General features: G+C 56.7%; 1 protein-coding gene across 11 annotated transcripts in view; it reads right to left on the reverse strand.

Annotated features, from left to right (window-relative positions):
* Positions 1–21,479, reverse strand: part of ITPR1 (inositol 1,4,5-trisphosphate receptor type 1) — a 260,469-nt gene that overhangs the window by 115,618 nt on the left and 123,372 nt on the right. For all 11 annotated transcript variants that reach the window (XM_016133138.2, XM_016133137.2, XM_016133135.2 and 8 more), the window contains 16 exons: positions 19,916–20,088; positions 18,704–18,823; positions 17,586–17,780; positions 15,678–15,929; positions 15,003–15,144; positions 14,138–14,291; positions 12,942–13,129; positions 10,205–10,343; positions 9,523–9,577; positions 8,088–8,253; positions 7,812–7,982; positions 7,288–7,353; positions 6,230–6,367; positions 3,139–3,264; positions 1,874–2,074; positions 11–262 (listed from right to left, as the gene is read on the reverse strand). In XM_016133138.2, coding sequence (XP_015988624.2) covers positions 11–262; positions 1,874–2,074; positions 3,139–3,264; positions 6,230–6,367; positions 7,288–7,353; positions 7,812–7,982; positions 8,088–8,253; positions 9,523–9,577; positions 10,205–10,343; positions 12,942–13,129; positions 14,138–14,291; positions 15,003–15,144; positions 15,678–15,929; positions 17,586–17,780; positions 18,704–18,823; positions 19,916–20,088 — 2,538 coding nt within the window. The remainder of the gene's footprint in view (positions 1–10; positions 263–1,873; positions 2,075–3,138; positions 3,265–6,229; positions 6,368–7,287; positions 7,354–7,811; positions 7,983–8,087; positions 8,254–9,522; positions 9,578–10,204; positions 10,344–12,941; positions 13,130–14,137; positions 14,292–15,002; positions 15,145–15,677; positions 15,930–17,585; positions 17,781–18,703; positions 18,824–19,915; positions 20,089–21,479) is intronic.

Consider the following 21,479-nt stretch of genomic DNA (forward strand, 5'->3'; position numbering starts at 1 on the left):
CCTCGCCCACCTCGGGGATGCAGTCCTCGTGGGTGACCACGCGGACGATGTCGTCCAGCGGCAGCAGGGAGTTGCACTTGATCTCGGTGTACACGTTCTTGCCCTCCGTGCACACGGCCAGCAGCTCGACCAGGTGGATGTGGTACATGAGCGGGCTGTTCTCGTCCATCCGGTCCCGCTCCGAGCGCATCATCTGGATCAGGGTCTGGAAAGAGGCTCTGTCGTTGTAGAACACGAGGACGTCCTCGCCCGAGTTCACCAGCTGCGGAAAGAACGGGCCCTGTTCGCATGAGCCGGTGGGGGGCAGGGCAGCAGCACAAAAAACGCTACCTAGTCACGGAGACGCTCTGTTAGCCTTCGCCTTCCCAAACCGGCCTCACCTACGCTACTCAACTCATCTCCATTTCACTCGCTGACCTCACTCGACAGCTGAAAACCTTCGCAGCGTCATCTTTATCCAGATACAGGAATGTTACAGTGGTCCGAAAACTCTTCGGGGAAGAGAATGCTGCACAGAGTGTTCGCGTATCAAGTGGAAAGGGAGACTGCCAGCCAGCGCTTGCATCGCCAAACCTAAGAGCGAGGCTGTGACTTTGCTTTTCAAAATGTTTCTACCTTCTCTTTACGCTTTAAAAGGATCCCTCGGACTCTTTTATACACTGCGTCGTCTCTTCGCAGCCACGGATTATCCACTTCTAATTGAGACAGGCCTTCCTTTCATCGCATCAAAAGTCGAGGCAGTCCCATGCATAACCTGTCCCCCAGGACTACGGCTTCTGATTAATCTCAAGAATAGACCAATTTTAGCATGGCACGAAACACGAAAGCTCCAAAGGGCTGGTATAGAAGGCGAAATAAATATGGTCGCTATTATTTACATAACGACTTACCTCTATGAGCTCTAATTACATCCTAGATACTGTGACTTCAGATGGATTACCTACCTAACCTCACTGTGCCTCGGTTTTGCCTGTCAACAGGACAAACGTGACAGCTAACTCATGGTTCTGTCACGCAGATTAAATAAATGATCGTATATAAGCTGCCTAGGACAGTGATGGGCGTATGGTAGGCTTCCGATAAGTGCTAACTATTACCGCCACCCTTATCTCATTTAATTTACATATCGGCTCCTCCCAGGAATGCCGCCGTACCTTCATTTTACAGAAATGCACACTGAGGGTTTAAGTCAAGCGGCGCATCCCAAGTCACCGGCCAGAAAGCGGCAGTGCCTACCTCTGAGCCCCAGGCTGAGCGGACTCCTCGTCACACTGCACTGCCTCCCACCGGAAACGCACACGCAGATGGGATTATTAAGCCCAGGGGAAGGTGGATTCACTTACGTTTCCATCTTTTAAAAAGGTGGGAAGATTAAACCAAGCGCGAGAGCCGAGGTCACAGGTGTGGCTCAGGGCGCTGACGCCCCACAGGTGGGACCGGGGCCTGTTCCACTGACCACGTTCTTCTCGAGAATTACCAAGCTACGGTCTCGAGCTAATTAATTAGACGAATAATTAAAGAAAAAGTCATTTAATCTGAGAAGGGAGGCTGCTCTGGCTCACTGGTTTCGTCCACATTTAACCTCCATCTACTAATTTCGGTTTATTATTCCTGGGGTTTTTTTTCCCCCTTCTCAGAAAACTGAGCAAAACTTCCTTAAAATGAATAGATTTATCACTATAAAAATCAGATCAGACTCTTGCCTCTATCTGCATTTTAGGCTCACAAACATGAGACACCACACACACACAAATTATTTTTGCCCCTTCACATGGCTCCAGGAGAGCGTGCCAGCTCTCACGGACAAGATGAAATAATTTTAAACTTTCTATGGAACAGTGGACGAAGGTCTACGGAACCGAACGGTCGTCACCTCAGCCATGACCATGTCTTGGCACTTCTTGATGAATTTGCCTTCGGCCTTGACGATCGTCTGCAGGAACTTGATGTACTGCACGTTGCGGCCGTGCGTCTCGATGCAGTGGACAAAGTGCTGCACGACCCGCTCGTTGATCTCGCTGCACAGCTGGAAGTTGTTCATGAAGATGTGCTGCATCGTCACGGCCTCCAGGATCTGGCAGAGGGTGGGGGTGGGAGCACAGGTCAGACGCCGGGGCCAAGCGCCGCGGGGGGGGCGGGGGGGGGGGAGGAGAGTCCGCCGAAAACAGAGCACGGGCGTCTGCACCCACGGAGGGGTCTCCCTGTCCTCGCGCCCGCTGCCCCCCTTCCTTGGAAACCTTGCAGCCCGTGTCGTGAACACACAGGAGGAAACAAACTCCCAGCACGCAGCTAAGCGGGTTCCCAAGGCAGTATCGGCCCCCAGGCCAGGAAGCGAAGCAGCCTTACAGGACGCCTGCCCCCAATCCAGCAGTCCTGTTTCTGCGAAGCTCCAGCTGTACTGTGTGTGTGTGTGTGTGTGTGTGTGCATGTGCACACATGTGTGTGTATGTGTGTGAACATGTGTGTGCAAGGGTGCGTTTCGTAGTACTGGTTACAAAACCGAAACTTAGACATCGCCTAATTGTCCATTCATGTGAGGATGGCCTTTTAAAAAACTTACAGCCATCCTATGGAAGACACGTCACCATCAAGATAAATAAGAACTTACATCTCTGACTTGCAAAGACAGCCACAATATGTAAAGTGAAAAAGCAAAATGCAAAACCCTGTGCCGAGTATGCCCCGTTCCTTTAAAAAAGGAATACGTGTTTAAGACGTTTAAAAAACGTATGTAACAAACTGAAATGTCACGCCGTTGTGCTGTATATGCACACACGACGTAACGTATATAGACGGAACTCACGCCTGACCTCAGGAGGAGGTGGCTGGAGAGACTTCTCCGCTGCTGAAGTCTGACCTCATAAGATGTCATAGTATTTTTTCATCTTTTGTAGTGAGGAATGTTATTAAAAACTACGTAAATATATCTTACTTTGACCCTACCAACCTCCCCCTCCCTCCTCTTGCCTCTCCCCCCAAAAGGTGGGAGATTTACGTCCCCTGAGAGTAGATCAAAAGGTTCCCCTTGGATGAGTGTCACGTTGTGACAAGTCCCAGCGGCCACAACAGCAAAGGACAATCCGTGCCTCTCCCGCCCCGCCTCCTCCCGCCCCGATGTCCGGGGGGCCCCGGCCTTACCCCGGGGTTGAGGAACAGGTTTATGTGCTTGTGCAGCAGGGCCTGGTTCTGCTGGTTGCCCGCACAGAAGTTCTGCAGAAACTCATGCGCCAGCCTCATTATCTCCTGCATCTTGGTGTCCTCGGCCTGCGTGGGAGGAGACAGAGGGAGGTGGGTTGGCATCGGGCTGTGCGGCGGGCGAGTCGTGGTCGGCGGGAGAAAGTGTGCCTCCCCGGCCAGGAGACGGGGTTCTGCGACGCGCCCACCACCACGGAGGGCCCGCTGTGGGGGGATGCCTGGGTGCTGCCCTGCTCAGACCAAAAGGAAGCCAGCCAGGCACGTCCCGTGTTCCCCCGAGTTCTCCCACTGGCCTTGGGAGAAGCGAAAAGATTTTACTCCGGGAAAAAGGCAATACAGAGCGGAAGGTAAGAGAAGGCCTCTGGGAGTCCACATCTAACCATGGCTGGGACTTCTCGAAACGGACTGACGGCAGAGCAGGGCTGACTTCAGCACCGCGGGAGCCCGCATCCCCCGCAGCTCACCTGTCCAAGGTGCTCGCCTACGGCCGTGTTGGCTTTCGGCAGTAGATAACATGGCAGAGTGGAATCTCTTGAGGTGATAAGTCAGGCACATGCACCTGTCATTCATTACTGCTTTCCTTGTCCCCTCGGGCACACCGTCTAACCTGACACTTAGTTCCCTGTCTGCAAGATGGGGTTACTGACTGCCCTGGGCGTTTCTCACACCGATTTTGTGATTCTCATTTCATGTTAAAAACACAAACTCTGTAAAGAGTCAGAAGTCCCCACGATCAGACAATTATGTAAAACCTATTGCCATTTTGCCCGATTCTAAACAAGCAAACAGTTACGATAGTAAAAACAAATTGAGAATTCCCAAAACTAAAAGTCGCCCCTCGCACTCCTTGAGCCCCAACAGTCCTACGTCTGCTCATGTCCACCACCTCCTTTCTGAGGCCGGGACCGCAGCCGTGAGGAAGGCGGGCCCTAAACCGGGTCTGCTGAGCTCCTTCCCCACACTGCACACAGACCGGCTGCGTGACCTTGGGAAAGATACGAAACCGCTCAGGGCCTGTTTCCTCATCTGTAAAATGGAGAGAATAAAAATGCACATTCCATGCAGATGCTGCGGAGATTAAAGGAGATTAAATGCCTGCCCAATGCGTAGACAGGAATTCCTTTAAAAAATGTGAGTGACTGGCTCTGGTCTGGGCCAAGGGTCAGGAAACTTTTCTTTAAAGAGCCAGAAAAGTGCTTCTGGCTTTGTGGGCCATGACGCGAAAGAGAGGGCACGAGGCAGGTGCTTTACGAGCAGGGAAGACGTAACGACTGAGAGACGCGAGCACCGTGCGCAGCTCTGACGCACGAGCGCACAGTGGTGGCCGCGTCTGACCCTCGTCTGCAGCTTGCCCGTCCCGGTGGTGACGATCACCCGTGAGACAACAGGACACGTCTGCCGTCAACAGCTAACAGAGGAATCTGGCTGCCAGAAGACATCAGCAGCACGTCTCGCTACGACAGAGCGGGCGTCACATTTGTCTCCCATTAACAGGGAGAGTGACCAATCATCCAGCGCTAAGAATCACAGGCCCTGGGACAGCAGGGGTTGGCAGCGGTGACCCCAAACGGTTCTACACACGTCCACTTCTTCAGCTACAGGTGGGTCTGCTGGGCTCATGGAAACGAACGAGCCTTTGTTGTCCCAGAGAGGTTTTGCAGGGTGGACAAGCTCCGAGGACAACATACGACCAGGGACCCCTCCACTGTTCTCCCTCACCACGACGCTGGTACCCGCCCCAAAGCAAGTCACACATACACATGCCAGCGCTGGTCTCAGAGGCGGCATAACTTCCACAGCGCCCTGGCAACGGGCGTCTCTCAGTAAGGAAACTGACGATGCTATGCGACAGAGCTGTGGCCAGCCAACGGTCTCCTCACGTCTTTACACGCAGAGAGGTAGATACTTGGCAGTTCTAGTTCAAAGGTCAGCCAAGTTTAGAGCCATGCACACCTATGTAAATGTCAACCAAGTCAAGTGCATGGCCTACCAGAGGGATGGAGCCTGTACTTGTTTGTGGCTGTTGAAATGCCTGACACCTGGTTCTCTCGGCCGCCACAGGTGAGGAGAAGGCCTCTGCAGGGGACACCCTGGGGTGCAGGGACCAAGGGGGCACGCACAGCGGTCCACGGCCCGGGCTCCTCGGCTGAGCGGACCGGCTCTGCTAGGCGTGCCGGGCCGCCCAGGAGGACACTGAAGCCCTCTGGTCAGTTTCCTGGTCTACGACCGACTGCTAGGAGTTCCCGCCATCTCATCCGGGGGTCTCGGGACTAAACGAGCCAGTGACCGTGATGAATGTAGCCCGGAGTCACACCCTGTGACCACCGGCAGGGGGCAGTCCTCCGGCGAGTCTTCACCTCAAGTCTCTCTGGCCGTCACTGGTGAGCTCGCGAGACCCAAGTCTGTGCCCTTGGACTCCAAACGTCCCCCAGGCATCTCCTGCCTGCCACGTGGGCCACCGTGACTGCCACACTGGGTTTTACAGGGAATGCCTTAGAAATGCCCTCTCGGGCCACAGAGGTTCCAGGGGCCATTATTCCACTTCCGTAAATCCTGTCACCGTCAACGACAAAGGCTAACACCAGGAGACAAAGCACAACTTCCAACAGCAGAAATGGGGACTTGCAGCAAAGCATCAGCGGATGGACCCAAATCCTGGGCCGGCTGTCGCCGCACGCGTGAGGACTCCAAGGTGGCAGCCCCAGGTCCCGCTGCGGTGGAAGGTGTGGAAGCGCTTCAGAGGCTCCACGGCGTCCGCAGGCAGGTCTGCGGCACCAGCTCGTGCAGGTACAGCCGGGTCCACCTGACTTCACAGACCCGGCCGTCTGCACACGGCGTGGGGAGGACAAACGTCCCCGCCCTTCTGCACACAACTTCACACTGGAGGGAGGCTACGGGTGACCCTAACTTCCTTTTAGGATGCTGGGTCTGCTTCAGTCAGTTTCGGAAACCGCTTTAGAGTCCCCGCCGTCAGCGTGGCTCCCCAGCTGGCCCCGCCCACCTCCCGGCCCGCCCCCACCCAGGCCCCGCCCACCTTCTCGTAGGGGATCTGCAGCAGCTCCAGCACCACCGCGTGCGCGCTCATGTTCCGCAGCAGGCGCTGCTGCTGCTTGCGGCTCTTGCGCACGGACGCGCTCTCCTGCACGCACAGCTTGCTGAGCCGGACCAGGATCTGCGGAGGACAGCGCGCGTTGGCGCCCCGGGGGGCCTCCTGGAGCCGAGGCCACACCGCGGCAGGGCGCCCGCGGGGGCAGGAACACCGCGTTTGCTTATTAGCTGAGCCCGCAGGTCTTAACCGTCCTCCCCCCGCCCCCAAAGCTATCCGCGAGTGACGGGCGTGCCCACCAACTCCGTCGTGGTCATCGTTTCATGCCCACATCCATCAAATCCTCACGGTGTACGCTTTAAATATATTCTAGTTTTGTCAATTATACCTCCATAAAACTGGGGAAATCTTTTTAAAGAAAGCAATCAACGTCAGACAGCTAGGAACTATAGTTGGAAAAAGACTGGGGGAGGGGGACAAAGAATCACGGTACATGAAGCAGCCTAAAACGAGGGACGTTCTTCCAACATGTAGCGCCCCTGTTGGTGGCATCAACACGAATCTACGCATGGCCGAGGACATGTCCTCCCGGGATAACCGGTGGGTCATGGCTCCAGTAGCAAGTGGGATGGCTTCAGGAGCGCGCTCTTTAAAGGGGTGACACTCGACATTGTGAATGAAAACGTGGGAGAAGTCTGCTCCGGGGCGACAGCCACGAAGCTCCAACCTCCGAACTCTTGACTACAGATTCTACCAGACGGCTCTGGTGAGCACTGTGCCAGGCACTGATAAATCCATGAGAGTCACAGCGCTGAACCCTCCATTCACCTGTAAACCTCCCAACGCACAGGTGCCCCTAGACAAGGGGAGGAAACAGGCCATGCAAATACTAAACGGCAGAGCTGGCCTCGGACCCATGTCTGAGGCTAAAGCCCACGCACTTCTCCTGAGGGCCGCACACTCCCTGTGCGCAGCTTCCACCTGGCTGGCACGAACCCCAGCCGCGTCGAGAATTAACGGGGGAGGCGGGCCGAGGGGACACTCACCTCCTTCACCACCCTGTAGTTGTAGCTGCTGGTGCTCTCGTGCTTCTGTGACTTGTTATTCCCCTCCTAGGGACCAGAGTGGACGTGAGTGTGGTCTGCACCACTCCTGGGCACCCATCCGTTTTTCAGAGCTGGCACCACGCTTTGCAAGAGAGGGTGGTGTGCAGCGTTCGCCCAGTCATGCTGGGCTCGCATGCGGCTCCCTCTGACGGATGCGACCTCGCCCACATGGGGGAGGACGGCGGGCCAGGCCACGGTGGAAGACAGGCTCCCTCCCAAGCGGGCACGTTCACGCAACAGGGCGGTCTATTCCCCACAGTCCGAGTGACCGGGGAGAAGTGGCCAGACTTCTGTTTGTGGCTTACTCTCTGGGAGAATGGCAGCCACCCTGGCTCCTTAACGAGCAGGTCTCTGGAGAAGGGAGCCCATCCCATAACCTGCATCCCAGACCAGAGGAGAGCGTTTGTCTACGCGTGGTGAGGAGCCCATCCGCCTCCTCCAGGGGCCACCTGCGCGTCACCCACCTCGGTCTTCTTGTGCTCGTTCTCTCCAGACGGGCCCTCCATGGCCTCGTCGGGGCCCTGCCCTTTGTACACCCACAGCTCCGACTTCTCCACGATGGATCTCAGCTGGTCCAAGTCCTGTTTGATCTGTTTGTAGTTGTCGACGTCTTGGCTGGTAACAAGCAGTTGAACCTGAACAATGAATGCAATTCATCAGTGGCATGGCGCAGACACCACCACATACATGCATGCATGCACACACGCGTGTACACACGCACGCGCGGTAATCTCACCTACCTGCTTGAAGGCCTGCAGCACCTCCTGCCTCTGGCTGAAGTGCCGGAAAAGCAGCTGCAGGGCCCCCGACACCAGCGGGGGGTAGTCGTGCATCGTCAGGTGCAGCAGGACGCGGAGGAAGGTTCTGCCGCCGTGGTCATCCAGGTCCAGGGGGGTGTTCTCCTCGCTAAAGCCGCACAAAGAGGGGGCGGACAGATGAGCCACAAACGCCCCCCCTGTCGCACGCCCTGGGCCCAGGCACACCCGACCGGTCACATGGCCAGCACCCCAGTCCACCTCGTGTGACGTTACAACCTTGTTTCATCTCCGACCACGTTGCGAGGTGAGGGAACAATCAATATGTCACAACTGTTAATCTAAACCAAAGTCCCGACCTGCCTGCAGTGACAGGCCTGGCCTGGCGGGCGGAAGGCCGGGCTCCTCGTCAGGGGTTCCTCACGGGGGCCTCGCCTAGGGTTTGCAAACTGCGCACAGTGTGTCTCTCCTACGCTGTCAGTCTACGTTTTATGTAAGATGCCGTCAGAGCTGCCAAGCTACCTGCGGGGAAGGACCAGCTTTTTCTACTTCCAGGTTGTAGCCAACTGATGCTGATGTCTGTAGCAAGTCCGTGCCCTCCACATCGACGTGGCTCAGCCACGGGACTCGCCTTGACAGACAGGTTGTTCGCAACGTGCGGCAGGTGGAGGTGTGATGAGTGCCCGGACGCTGTGGGCCCACCCTCCTGGGACCTCGGCACTCAGAGCCAGGCGGCAGGCTACAAAGACGCCCATGACATCCATGTGCAGGAGGTCCCAGCCTCACGGGTGTCCACACCCCACCAAGGAGCCAGAAACGTGAGTGAAGCAAGTTGGAAGTGCCAGGCAGCTAGTTACGCAGGGAGAGACGACGGAGCCAGGTGTGTAAGAAGTGTGTGTGGGGAGTGTTTACACCGGGTCTGCTGGTGTTTGAGTCTTATAGGCATATGAGACTCATAATCATGTTTTAAGTCAACACTGAGCAATCTGATCTTTGAAAAGGGTCCCCACACTAGCGTGAGGGACGACGCAAGACCAACACGTGTGTTCTTACCGTCACGTGGGTGCTCAGGGGTAAAAACTAGCCCCTCAGCGCAGAAGTACACGATCTCGTAACCCCGCGCCGTGGAGTGACCTCTTTCTTACGACCCTGTGTCCCACCATTTAAAAATCTCATAATACGTGCATTTGGGGAAACCTCCTTAAAATCCTTCCTGCCGTAGGCAAGAAACAGACACACACCCCAAGCAGACCACCATTTCCGACCTGAGTGCCAAGAGTCACAGGGAGCAGTTAAACCACCGACCCCAAGGCCTGACCCTCCCCCGGTACACAGGGAAGGAAAAGCCTCTGAGGGCCGGAGAACATTCGCCTCCCCACCCTGCAGCCACCTGAGAAACCGTCACTGAAAAGATACTTTCCTTCCTCCGAAGATGCCTTCTGCCTGTTCTTCAATATGTTCAAAGTCAAGAGCACCTGCAAAGTCAGAGCACGGGGCATGAGATGCAAGACGGTTTGAAAGTGTGCCCCCCAGGTGGCCTCGGCCCTGCCCGTGGGGGACCTCGGGCCCTCCGGAACCGTACAGGGAAAGCTGCGAGCCAGGGAAATGCAGACCGCACTGCCCGCTGGGCGTGGGGGGCAGTGTGCACACTTCCGCCGCATGACCCCTCACGACGGCACGGGGGTGCCTCCTTCCGAGGGAGCTCGGGCCTCTGCGGCTGGGGCTGTTTCTACCGCCGCCCTCCCCTTATCCTTCACCGCCAATCCCCGGGCAGAGAAAAACATCCATCAGGAGGAGAAGTTGCCAGCGGGCAGTACGTTTTCTTGGACAGTTTGTTTTTGGGGTTTTGTTGTTGTTTTGGCATTGCATGGAACCGCACAGGCACCCTCAGCCATCTTACGGCCAAGTCACTCCAGGATGGAAGGCGAGATCCCCCCCAGAGGAGTCTGGGCCCTTTCGGTTGTCACCCTGCCAGTAAAGGATGATGCTGAGGGTCTCGTTCTGGAATACAGTGACCGTCAAAGCCACGCACACTTCACCCTCCTTCTGGAACGTGCTGCTGGACCAGGCCCCGCTCCCCGGCTGGTTCCGGGAGCACTGACCTGGCACGCTGCCGGGCCCCTCCTGGCTGCTGCTTCCCGAGGACGTCTCCGAAGTCTGGGAATTGCTCTCGTCAAACTCCCGCTTGAATATGCACAGGAGGCAGGAGATCCTGTAGTCCAGCCGCACGTTGAGAATGAACTAGAGAGTCGAGTGGAGACGGGAACCGACTCGTAACGAGAGCATGCCCCCTGCGACCCGTCGCCAAGCCCCCCGCCGCCTGCTGCGTCCGGCGCCGTAAGCGCTGAGCGGGCCCGATGTGGGGTTCAGATGTCGACAGGCGCGTTAGCAGCAGACTTCCGTGGGGTCGGTCGGGCCTGCCCACTGCACCTCCGGTCCCAGTGCAAACGCCAGCACCCTGGCAATTACCTTAGTAACAGGAACAATAAATCCCTGCCCCCACCCCTATCCTCTACGAAATCCGACCTCGTTTCGGCAACTACCGAATGCCGATTCTGAGCCCCGAGAAAGGGTGACACTGGCTGCTTGTCACTGAAGAGCGTTCACGAGGAAAAATACACTTTTACTACTGAAAATCAGCTCGCTTCGTGGTGGTTCCTGACCATTCCCTGATTCAGACGCAGGCCCTAGGCTCCCTCTTCCTACTTCCCCTGCCCTCCACTCCAACACGAGGTCACGTTCCCTGTGACCGGACCCGAAAAGACAGGTCAACCAGCTGGCGTTATGTGGGGGCCTTACTGACCGACCTCCCTTCTCCTCCCCTCCTTGTCTCTGCCTTGCCCTCTCGCTGCCCTTACTCAATCCCGGGGCTGTGGCCTCCTCTCAAGGAGCCAGACCCTTGGCTGGCCTTCCAAGCCGCTGGTTTTCTCCCGACTACGGCACGTCCCATTCGGTGTTTTCTCAGAGTCGTGCGCTCAAACCGAGTACTGCACGGAACGGTGTCACCCCTGGCAGCTTCCCGCGTCCACCCAGGACCATCGACTCCGCTGTCTTCAATACACACACCACGTCAATGAGTAAGTCCCGGAGGCTCTACATCGGCCACTTCTCATGGGTCTCCCCGGCCCTGTCATTCACACATGCTCAGGGTCCCACTATATAACCTGCCTCGGCCACTACCAAGGTCTCCAGGTCCACCGCCCTAGGCTTATTCTCAGGTTAGCCCTCCGCCTGGACACTTCCAAGGCCTCAACACAGAACACAGCCCTGACATGCTAGGCACCCAGAGCTCTCTAGATCACAGCCCCTTCCGGACAATTTCCCTTCGAACACACACTATGTGCCCTGACCAAGGAGAAGAGCTCGCTGACCTGTGCGCCACGATGCCCTGGTTCAGCCCGCGCCGTCCACCTGAGAACGACTCCTTGTTTCTACGCCACGAACCTGCCTGGGCTTAAAGGCCCGGTGGGAATCCCACCTCCTGTGAACCACCCTGGTCCTTATGAAGTGGGATTGACAAGCCGCCCCTGTGTCTCGGGAGAAGACCCTCCTTCGTGGTTTTATTTCCACACCTGGCTTCATCGCACCTCATTCTCCTATTAGATTATAAACCCCTTGTGGATACGGGCCCCGTGCAAACCACCCGTGCATTCCTCACAGTGCTCAGCGAAGGCCTCGCACGCGGCAGGGGTCAGCACTTAAGAGTGTGAATCCATCCACCAGTTCTCAGATTGCTACGCCGCGTGGACCTCAAGATGCGCCAAGCTGGACATCACATCATTTCCGTTAAGCACCTATGACGCTGACCGGGTTGGGACGCCTGAGCCGTGGCCTAGGGAGTTGTTCGTTCTCTGCTTTCGGTCAGGCACGATAACACCAGTGAGGTTCCTTTTTTACCTACGCCTGTCTCTGTTGCCTTAAGCAATTATTTTGATGAGTCCCACTGAGGCTTTCAAGCAACTGATAAAATGTGATTTCAGACTAAAAAAAAAATTCCTTAGGTCTGTAACATTTATAATTACTCAGCATTCTGGGGTTGGGATTCGGCAGCACGGGATGAAAGAGGATGACAATAGTATTCTTTCTTTAAAGGAGCAAATGATTTTGTTGAATAAAAATTATCGGGAAGCAGGAAGAGGAAAATGCAGGCTGCTGGGGGCCTGGGGGCGGCTCTCCCATCCAGGACCGAGCCCCACCGCGGACCGGCCCCCACCCCGCTCCCCTCCGTCATGCTTCCCCTCCCTGCGAGACCGTTCCCATCGGCACACAAACCCACTGCGATCGCCCAACGAAAAAACCCTCCAGCAGAGCCTAGCCCCCCACGATCGCCCCCAGGCTTCTCCCGACTCTCCGTGTGTGTGACGTCACAGAAAATCTGCTCAGAAGACCGACTGTGTGTGTTCACCCCTGACCCCAGCCCATCTCCTCCCCTTCCCATTGAACCCGACCGGCTCCCCAGCTTGCCAAGTACGCCCCCACCCGGGGGGTCTTCCCGCTGCTGTTCCCTCTGCCTCAGAGACTCGTCCTGCGCATCCACCACTGGCTCCCTCACACTGCTCAGGCCCCCACGCTGGCAACCCACCCAAAACGAAACCCCCCCAGGCCCAGCCCAGGGGCCCCCAAACCATCCTGCAGGCGGGGCAAGGCATGCTGGGAAGAGGTCAGTGAGGACAGCAGAAGGGTGAAGAGCACAGGTCCCTAAGGGGCACGTCTGCCAGAGCTAAGCATTCACCCTGACTCTCTCCCTGGGAAGCTTGGGGCTCCCCCAGCGCAGGACACTGTGTCCAAACAGTGCCCCGCGAGGCACGCTCAGCCCCCGCCCCCTGCGGGGGTGGCTACCTGGAGTATCTCGATGATCTTCAGCTTGGTGTCCATGACCATGATGTCCTCCTTTTCCGGCTCGGCCTGCTTCACGTTGCCCTCGGGGGCGGCAGCCATGGGGGCCACGGGCAGGAAGCCCCCGCCCCGCAGCACCACCTGGGTCATGAGCTCTCCAACCCCGTGGATGGACCGCATCACGTTGCTGCCTAGAGGGACCAGGACAGACCTCGGTGTGACAGCGTCCCCACAGCGTGCTGACCACCAGCAAGGTGCGCGGCTTCTTGAGACAAATTATTTAACATGTCCCTGTTCTGGTACGTCCTCGGGACCCTAGGAACCCAGAAAGGTTGATGCTCCTCAGAAACCCGGGGCTTCAGGGAACAGTGGAAGCTGTGTGGGTTTTGAAATCCCCAAAGGAGCATTTTTTGTGTATTCATTCACAAGATTTTACTAGTCCCCTACAACTAGGGATGCAGGAATGAACAAGTCACAAAGCTGGTGCTGCCGACAGCAGCCGCTGGGCTGGGGCTCACGGCGCCACCTGGGGCTTGGTCTCTTCGTCGGTCGAATGAGAACAAAGGCACTCAGTGTCGGGACCGCACGGCGCGATGCTGAGCAGGGCCTGAACGGAGCGGGAGGCACGCGACCGCGGTTCCCTGTCCGGGCTGCAGAGGCCCGTGAAATGGTAACCCACACGCGAGTGCCTGGCGTGCGCCGACGCTGGCCTGACACGGAGGGAAATATAAACACGACCGGCAGGTTCCCCTTTCGCAAACTGAACACAGGCGACCCAGACGCAAGCCGGGACGTGACGTCATCCTGCGACCCAGACGCAAGCCGGGACGCGACGTCACCCTGCACTAAGGCCATCCCTGTCGGCTTCGGGACACCGCGACAGCAATGACGGGACACGTCATTTGAGGGCTGAGCAGCCGGCCTGTTAGGTGACTTTTGCCTGGTTCAGGGAGGTATGGACACGGATCCGCATTTAAATATAAAGGAAACACAGCAAGGCGTTAAGAGTCGTCAACCCTAAGCCACGCCGGGTCGACGGGCATCCACTGTCTTTCAGCTTTTATTTATATTGGGAGTGTTTGCAGGGAAAAGCCAAGAGGAAAGGGCAAGCCGTGGTAAAGAGCAGCGACGGGGGAGGCTGGGGGCACGTCGCGGGCGTGTGGCCGAGACCGCACTCGGCTTCTGCACCGGGTCCTTACCCTTATTCTCGTCTCCCTTGGCCATCTTGGTGATGGGGAAGATCGTCGTCACGTGCACACAGTCCAATATGGCCAGGAGGATTTTGGTTAATCGTAGAAGGTCAGAGAAGTTGTAGAAACCAAAGTATATGAGATTCCTAGCTAAATTCACAACCTGTTGTATTTTAAAAGAGAGGAAGGTAGTAGTAAATAAGCTGTAACCTTCAATCCCATTTTACGTTGACTAGTTTAGAAAATGACCAATTCCGACCTTCTTGATGGTAAGAGAAGGCGTCTGTTTAGCTTACAACTTCTGATGAATTTCATTTTGTTTCATAAGGAGCAGAAATAAGAAGTGAAAACCTGCAAAGCTCCTGATCTGCTTTGATGACTAGTTAACAACAACAACAACAACAACAACAAATGACCTATTCATTTGGTCTCTGCAGCTTCCCAAAGATTATACAGGGCGAGCCAAGTTATACCGCCATTGACAGAAATAGGAAATGTGGTCTTGAAGAAAAATGCTTTTCCCCCAAGGCAATAACATTATGTCCCTGAAATGACCGATCGCGGACAGACCCCAAGCACGGTCTGTTTCTCTCCTGTCATCTGTAATGCAATGACACGCAGAGCACACACAGCCTTCTATCATGTTACACAATCGACTCACCCCGCGTGTGTTTTCTGAGCAGAACCATTAAAACGCAGTACCGGTTCTATTTTCTTATGGAACCAAACTGAGCTGAATTCTTTTTTATCACAAAACCAGAGAGCACCGTGATAAAAATCCCCACACGCTAACTCACATAGTTTCTATCGACCCCGTAGAAAAACGACCAGGGAAAAGCAGAGAAGACGCATGCATCGTCTCCTCGGGAGTTACCTCGAACGTAAGCTTATTCTTCTCCTTGTCAGAGAAGGGAAACCTCTGGCAAACCACGTCTCTCAAGTACTCCTCCACGAAGCCCATGGTCTGGGCAAACCTCTCCTTCATCTCATCTTTGGAAGTTCCGCTGCTGTCGTAGCTGGGAGGGACAGAGGGGGAGCAAAGCGTGGCGGATTTCAGGAAGGCGTTCCCAGCTGCCAGGGCTCAAGATTCACGCCCCCTCATACTCGTCCCCCTGCCCCTGGTCCCTACTTTATTTTTCCCTCCATTCCCAACTCATGTCACCAAGATACACATCTTAGTCATTTGTCTTGTTTATTCTCTGTCCTTCCCCCTGAACGTATAGATAACGTTCTAGTTTGTCGACTGACATTTTCTTTGAGCCTCGAGCCCAGGAGACAGAAATGACCGAATAAAACCGATAAACAAACAAAAAACATAATCAAGCCATTGTTTTCTACCTTTGGAAAAACAGTCTTTGCCACCCACTTTACGTTAAGCTTAAAGAGACACAAAAACCTCCGTCTCTCGTCTATGCCGAGACTAGGCTTAGCATGACCAGCAGCGGGGTGCGTGCTGCCGCACAGAACAGGGTCAGCGGGCGGGTGTAACGTGACGCGGGACAGTGACGGGGAGGAGAAGGAGCAGAAGGAGCAGAAGGCGCAGGCTCACTCGTCAATGGCGATCTCGGACGGGATCTCCGACCACAGGCGGGCATACTTCACGGGGGTGACTTGCTCCTGGGGGTCTCGGTCCACATGCATGTGCAGCATGAGCCGGCAGAAGGACGCCCTGAGGTCGTAGGGCAGGTTTTCGTCCGACATGCAGCGCAGGATGAGGTCCACGTCCAGCTGGCCCGAGATCTCGTTGATGGCCAGGTACTGGCGGTCCAGACACATCCTGGCAAAGAGGTTCAGCTGGTACCTGGGGAAAAGGAGGCACGTGAAGGTCACACTCCCCATCGCCGAGGATGAGGGAACGTGCAGAGTCCAGCGGCCCCAGCTTTCGCGCTGGTGACCTCTGGCCATCTAAATTTGTACCACCTATTGGTCGATACCACGGATTGCTTTCGCTCATCAAACTCCAGCTTTTGATTCTATTTCACGCTCACGAGGTCGTTTAACAAAAATGAAAACGCAGCACGGTGTTCAGAGCCAGCAAAGACACACAGAATCAGGGGTCCTCATGTACAGCCGGTGGGAGCGCCCACCAAACCGTCCCAGCTGCAGCTGCTGAATAAAGTTTAAAGCACGTGTATCCTCTGGTCCCACGATTCCGTTCCCGGTGAGGAATGGAAAGTGTCCCACGTCTGCACAAATGAGAACGAGGACTGCCCCTAGCACGAAAAGCTACAGTCGCAGCACACGATGACCATCGAAGAGTGACGAGAACGAGGCACGATGAATAACAACACGAAACACCCGCCAACAGTCAACAACGAGAGCAGCAAACCAGCCTCCACTAGCGTGAAGGCGCTTCGGGAACGATGCCGAGCTAACAGGGCAGGTGTCAGAGCAGGACTCAGAGTGTGGTCCCATTTACAGAAAGTTTTAAGGACAGACACAGCCCATATTGTTCACAAATGCAATCAACTGTCGTAAAATAAAAGCGCACGGGGGCTGTGATGGATGCGCAGCTCGCGGACGGATACGCGGATGGATGCGCAGCTCGCGGACGGATACGCGGATGGATACGCGGCTCGCGGCCGGATACGCGGCCGGATGCGCGGCCGGATGCGCGGCCGAATGCGCGGCCCGATGCGCGGCCCGATGCGCGGCCCGTGCTCGCACGGAGAGAGAACAGAATTCAGGAGGGAAAGTGGCACCGCGACAGCGAAGTCCTGTTCATTTTCCTTGAAAAACGCTGTGAACAGTTTCTCATCTTTCCTTCCCCTTCCCTCCCCGGGAGGCGGCCGGGCCAGCGAGGCTAAGCGCTGGGACCGAGGTCACCTCCGGAGGAGGAGAGACAGCAAACGGGGGAGCGCGCAGGCCTAGCGCCCTCCAGGCTTCGCACCGCCAGAGCGAGGAGCTGGGACCATGGCGAGGGGGGCATCGGAACGACCCCGCGGTGCCGGACGGGAAGGCCAAGCACCGATGTGAAGGCACAGATTCTGTGTTTGTACAGATGGACACAGAAGCAGACGTGTGTGCGCAGATACGGACAGACAGGAAACGCGGACGGGCACAGCCGCATCCCAGCTCTGCCTGCTTCAGTTCCGTGCGTCGCCTCTATGTTGCAGATAACGAAACGGGGGCATGTGACTCCGTCTGACACTTGCCGGAAGTCCCAGGAAGGTCAGGATTTGAACCCGTGCAGTGCGACCCCGCCTCACTCTTAACCACGGTGCCAGACGCGGACGCGCCCGGCTGTCTGAGGACCACGCGTCCTTCTCCTCTGCCGGCCACGTCCAGGGATCAACCTGCCGTCCCAGTAGTGACGACATCTTACACCAAACGCGCCCCCCCCCACACACACCTGTCTTTGTGCCAAACCATTAGACGGCATCTTGCAAGCTACTCGGAGGGGCTGATGAAATGAGCAACAGAACCCACCCTGCCCCCGGGCCCGCGGCGGCCTCACCGGTAGTAGCCGAGCACGTCCCGGTCCTCCTTCTGGCCCTCCTTGGCGTCCTGGGCCAGCTCCCGCACGCTCTTGCTGCGGACCTCCTTGTGGCCAGCCCTCCAGAAGAGCCACACCTCCTCCTCGTCCTCACCCGCCTCCAGGGCGCTCTCTCCCGTGGAGACGCCCTCGAACTCAAATCGAGACAGGACCAGCCTGGGACACACGGGGAGGGAAGACGCGTTGAGTCCCAGGCCCCTCGCTCATCTCTGACGTGTGGCAGCCACGCGGGGACACGGAAGGCCGCGCCGTGTCGACCTCCAGCACAGCCACGAAGGGGCCAAACATTGCTGTCTTCGTGCACTTGGGCCCGGCCGTTCCCAACCGGGCGAGTCTGCGGCACGTTCAGACGTTCCGTCTGCCTCAACCGAGGCGAAGAGGAGACGCTGGTGTCTGGTGGGTAAGCGGCCGGCCGCGGTCCCAGCTCCCGTCCCCACGACAAGGACTTATTTGGTCTCAAATGTCAACACGCCAAGGCTGAGAAACCCTGCATGAGCCCAAGCCCAGCATTCAGACATGCACGAGGAACGGAAAAATGTCGCTAGGGCATAGTTCCATCTTGGTGTTTTTCTGCTAAACAGTGTCCATATTACTGGCACTGTACTTCTCAGAAGGGTTCCCTTCCGAAAAACGAATCACTACTGTTCTCCAAAACTTCTGTGGACCCATAAACACCTTTTGAATGGTGAGAATTAAGAAAGCTCTTCCTGACACTGACTTACTGATAGCAACCCTGGCTTATTACCTCCCTTAAAGTGTAAAATCGATGACCACACTTACGGAACTTTAAACCCTTAAAATTACGCCGTGTGTGATGCACCCGGGTGAGTTCCTGTTACTCTTAAATGGGCATGCAAAGTGACACTCGGGCAGACGAGGCCACACCCAAAGCTAGCTTACTTCCCCTGACCCAGGCCTTTGCAGAGTGGGGTCCAGTGCCAGCCCACCTCACTTCAGACCAAGCCTGAGGAAACTGAGGGCCGCATGTCATCACAAATGAGCACAGACTCCCACTGACCCACACGTTTTCCACCCAAAGCCTCTCCCCACCTCGTCCTGAACCCCCAGAGCCCACTCACTTGGTCTCGATGAGGATGTCGGCGTTGGTGGGGTTCAGTACAGCCTTACATATCAGCTCCTGGGTCACGGGGATCGACTTGTTCGTGGACACGCAGAGGTCGGACAGGTAATCTAAGAATCTGTCGAGAAAGAGAAACCACATGAAATGGGTTCTGTAGACAGAGAAGACGCCTGTCACCCGGAGCCCGGCTCTCCCTGAAGTCCACAGGTCCAACGCAGCCTGTAACAGAAGTGACGTTTCAGGCTTTGGCCCCGGTGTCCACAGCAGTAACGGAAACCAGGTCACCAGAGAGGAGGAGGAGGGAGGCAAACAAGAAAGTGCGGCAGTGGCCGTGGTAGACGAAGATCATGAGACAAAAATGCAAAGAAGGAACAAGACCGGAAAGAGATGCCCTGGACGCTGGGGCGGAGGCCCAGAGCCGCCCAGCGGGGGACTCGGCACCCCAGCTCTGACTCTGACTGGCTGCGCTCCCATCTGTGCTACGGTCCTCACTGTACCTCGGTGTTGGCGTCTGCGGAGACGGACAGCATACGACCTCTGAGGGCTGCGGTGAGGAGTGAATGGGAGAACGCGCCTACTCAGCTCGCTCCCGGGCTCACGAGGCTGCTCCGTAAACGTTGCTTTTTGGGTAGGACCGTTTTTATGACAATGTGATCGGCCTACTGGCGTGGCTGAGCATGACACCCACGCTGTAGACAACTTCACACTTTATGTGAATGGAGTGGATCTTAAGGGGCAGGGGGAGGGAAGACAGTGGGACGGGGGAGATCTGTGTGAACGTAACAGAAATGGGGGGATTCTGTCTATCACGATGTGAAATAAAAACTCGCAAGTGACAACCAGGTGTGCAGAAGACTCTTCGCTGATGACGCCTGGGAGGGCGTTCTAACTGAAAGTTGGGGGTGTGAAAAGCAAGCGGGGCGCCAACAGCCATGGTCCTCATCTGATCTTCACGTCGACCTATTTCGCAGATGAGGAAATTCGAGCTCAGAGGGAAAGCCAAGGTGAGCCAGCTGGCGGACATCAGAGCTGGGATCTGCCCTAGGCCTCACCCCCCTGTATCAAGGTCCTTCTCCCCACCACTCATCAGAGACCATGTTACCACTGCCCGGTCAAGCACATTGGCCCCAAACGGAGGCCCTCAAGGAAAAGCATGAGGCTCAGCGCCACGCCCCACGAATGCAGGGTCACCTGAGCGGCCCGGCCTCACCTGGGCTCCCTGTTCTTCCGCACCAGGCTGACGAAGGTGTCGATCTCGGCCGCGGTGATGTGCTTCTCCAGCAGCTTCCGGTTGTTGTGCAGCAGGGCGGTGATGGTGTCCTCGGCCAGCACGTCGTAGCCGATCTGCTTCTGCATGAAGCCGAACTGCTTGGCGATGTACTCCTTCAAGGGCGAGAGAGAGAGGGGTCAGCTGGGGGGCCGCGGGCGGCACGGTTCGCTGGAAACAAGGAGAAGTGGCGGCATGCCCGGGGGCGGGCGGACGCCCTGTCCTGACGGACGGCACTGGACAGCTCCCCACAACCCTCCCAGACCAGGGCTGTGCACCCCTCGGCTTCACTCAGCCTGCCGCAGACGTGACGCAGCAAAATGTCCCGTGTGCGCAGATGGCCCCTTCGTTATGCGCGTGGGATAAATTTTAGTGTGGTGACTTATTTGTCGAAAAGGTCAGAAGGCGTTTTTGGCTCTGGTGTCGTTCCCCATTCAGGAGGGTCTGACTGTGCCTCACTGCTCTGTGCGGCTGATAAAACATGGGTTTTCAGAACGACGCAACCGCGTTTCCTTCTATCTGGAGTAGGAGCCCATTTTTAAAGCTGATGGGTAACGGAAGTCAGGACACGCAAGCCGGTCCATTGTGCTCACTGGATGCATGACGACGTCTCTGGCTTCTCTCTTTGGGGCTGAGACGTCACATTCTACAGAAACACTAGAGCTCAAGGCAGCCTCTGACAAACACTAGTTTGTAGGCAAAGGTCGTTCCTGGACCAAAATAACCTGCTAGCTCAAAGTTCAAGTGGCCGTTTTTAAAAATTCCAAAATCTTGGAATCTCTCTGGACGAACAAGGTGGACAGAGCCACTTCTCGGCCCACACGTGACGGGGACGAGGCTGTGGGGCTTGGTTAGCCTCCGGGCATGGGCTGCTGCCTGCCATCCGGCACAGGGTCTGCAAACGGCCAAGGGAGCAAGGACACGTCAGTCTCCTCACATACAAGCAAAACCTTCTAGAGCACATGGCAGCTGAGCTGTCCTTGGAAGGAGAGAACACAGACCCTCTCTGGCCCTGCCTGGGTGGGGGTCAGCGCACGTAGGGGGACGCCGAGCAGGCCCACGCCCGGGGAGGATGCGGCGGCCCCGCCGCCCACGTGCCGCCTCGCGTTTAAACAGCACCAATGGCAGCGTTGCAGGCTCAGAAACGCTGGCTGGCGAGCTTACATCTGATACCTCGGAGCTCTGCTCACGATCGACACCATCTGTGTGACAACCAAACACAACGCCGACAACGGGGAAGAGCTTAGACTGAAAGGCGTCGACGGCGTGAGGACGAAAGCCTTCCGCGGCACCGGGCGGGGGCCGGGGTCAAAGCTACAGTCGACGCCGTGCGGGCAGCTGTGGAACGGCCGCCCCGTCCCCCGGCCTCGCCTTCCGCAGCCGCAGCCTCCCATAGTCAGCTGCGGCCCAAGGTATTCCATGGAAATTCCCAGAAATGAACAGTCCGTAAGTTTTGGGCTGCGTGTGGTTCTGCGTAGCCAGATAAGATCTCACGCCACCCCACCCC

The sequence above is a fragment of the Rousettus aegyptiacus genome, unplaced genomic scaffold (genome assembly GCF_014176215.1).
Source record: "Rousettus aegyptiacus isolate mRouAeg1 unplaced genomic scaffold, mRouAeg1.p scaffold_m13_p_4, whole genome shotgun sequence".
In the NCBI taxonomy this organism is placed as follows: Eukaryota; Metazoa; Chordata; class Mammalia; order Chiroptera; family Pteropodidae; genus Rousettus; species Rousettus aegyptiacus.